Source organism: Charadrius vociferus, unplaced genomic scaffold (genome assembly GCF_000708025.1).
Source record: "Charadrius vociferus isolate BGI_N301 unplaced genomic scaffold, ASM70802v2 scaffold314, whole genome shotgun sequence".
In the NCBI taxonomy this organism is placed as follows: domain Eukaryota; kingdom Metazoa; phylum Chordata; class Aves; order Charadriiformes; family Charadriidae; genus Charadrius; species Charadrius vociferus.
In genome coordinates this window covers 1,009,746-1,011,569 of record NW_009648241.1, presented here as the reverse complement: position 1 = coordinate 1,011,569, position 1,824 = coordinate 1,009,746, and the positions used below count along the sequence as shown (strand labels likewise).

The window sequence follows — 1,824 nt, the reverse complement described above, 5'->3', positions numbered from 1 at the left end:
TTTTACAGAACAAAGCCTAACAGATTTCTACAGCAGATTAGTTTACAGATGAAGCTCAATTCCACTGAGAATGATTCTCTAATGACCCCTTTATACTTCCATTGGGCTGTGTGAATGCTTTAATACGTAGAGAACAGAGTTAAATAAATCTATTGTCTCAACTAACAGGTTTATGCAATCCTTCTGAAATATTTTAATTATAGCTTCTTCTTTTTCTCCATAATTAAGAAATCAGATGTCAAGTAAGCCCGTCATGTGTTGATCATAGCCTATCCATTAGTTTAAAGAAACCCACTTATAATTAGAGTTTTTTCTCTTTCTCCTTTGTTTTACAGAGCAAGAAGAATGTGTTAACTGCACAGATGAATGCAGAGTGCTTGGTCATTCTGACAGGTGTTGGATGCCACAGTTCCCTGCAGCCAGTCAGGCTGAGAATGCAGATTATCGCACAAATCTCTTTGTACCCACAGTTGAAGCTAATGTTGAGACTGAGACATACGAAACTGTGAATCCCACTGGGAAAAAGACTTTTTGTACATTTGGGAAAGACAAGAGAGAGCACACTATTCTCATTGCCAATGTTAAACCTTACTTAAAAGCCAAACGTGCCCTGAGTCCTCTGCTTCAGGAGGTTCCCTCAGCATCGAGCAGCCCAACCAAGACATGCATTGAGCCTTGCACCTCAACAAAAGGACCACTGGATGGTTGTGAAGTGAAATCAGGAGCCTTGGCTGAACCAAGCAGCCAGTACTTGTCAACTGACAGTCAGTATCTATCGCCTAGTAAACAGTCAAAAGACGCTCCCTTCATTGCATCAGATCAGATGGCTAGGGCCTTTGCAGATGTGCATTCCCGAGTGAGCCGAGACTCGAGTGAGATGGACTCTGTTCTGGAGCAGTTAGACCGTTCAGCCCGGGATTTAGGTAGGGAGTCGGTGGATGCCGAGGAAGTTGTGAGAGAAATAGACAAGCTCTTGCAGGACTGTCGGGGAAGCGACCCTGTGGCCGTCCGAAAGTGAGGGGGGAAATAAGGACAGGCTGGCAGTTACGTTCCTCTTCTGCTGATTAAAAGTAAATGAATAAATAAATCCCCTGGTTTTAACAGATTTACAGGAATGAAGGAAGACCAATGCTGCTTTAAGGCTTTTAGTGAACATCTGAAGTGCCCACAAGTATGTTCTTTTCACTGCTCTTTCTTTTTGACAGATAACACTGGTTTCATTTTGACCAAGCTTTCATTAGGACAGAGTCAAGTACACTAAGAACAAAATGAAAGAAGGAAAGACAGTGCCATTTTGACAATCTGATAGGAAGGTGTGAGAAAGGTGGAATGGAAATACGTCTGATACTTTAAGACTGTCCTCAATAGCTGATGCTGACTTTACTGTTTACGTATAAACCCCAAGAAAAACAGGGTTGAATAATTCTGATCTGTGGTGGATTTCCAGCAGTCACCACAGGCTTCTTCTGAAAGTCCTAAAAAGAGTTCTTGTAGTAGTCCAAGTGACACCAAACATTAACATTCATTTGTGGTAAACATTTATGTACAAAGTTATATGCCACAAATACGGAAAAAAAAAAAAAAGAACAAGAAAACAAACAAAAAAAACCATTCCAGCTCATTCTTCAACGAAACATATCCTGATCATTAGTAAAACACTTCATATCATATTAAGGTTAAATGTAAAATGATATAGTCCATCTTGTCCTGCACACACATAAGCTAATTCACTTGATAAAAAAGAAAAAGATTTTAATATCTATTTAGCGTTTTAGTGTCCAACAAAACTATAAATAGTTAGCAGTAAGTTTTAAAAAAAAAGAA

The 1,824-nt window shown here is 39.5% G+C and overlaps 1 protein-coding gene across 1 annotated transcript in view; it reads left to right on the top strand.

Annotated features, from left to right (window-relative positions):
* PCDH17 (protocadherin 17) overlaps positions 1 to 1,561 on the top strand; it is a gene marked incomplete at its 5' end in the record, with an annotated part of 88,091 nt that extends 86,530 nt beyond the window's left edge. Inside the window, 1 exon segment of the mRNA XM_009884161.1 lies at positions 336 to 1,561. Within this exon segment, the coding sequence (XP_009882463.1) occupies positions 336 to 1,018 (683 nt within the window).
* Between the last annotated feature and the right edge of the window lie 263 nt (positions 1,562 to 1,824).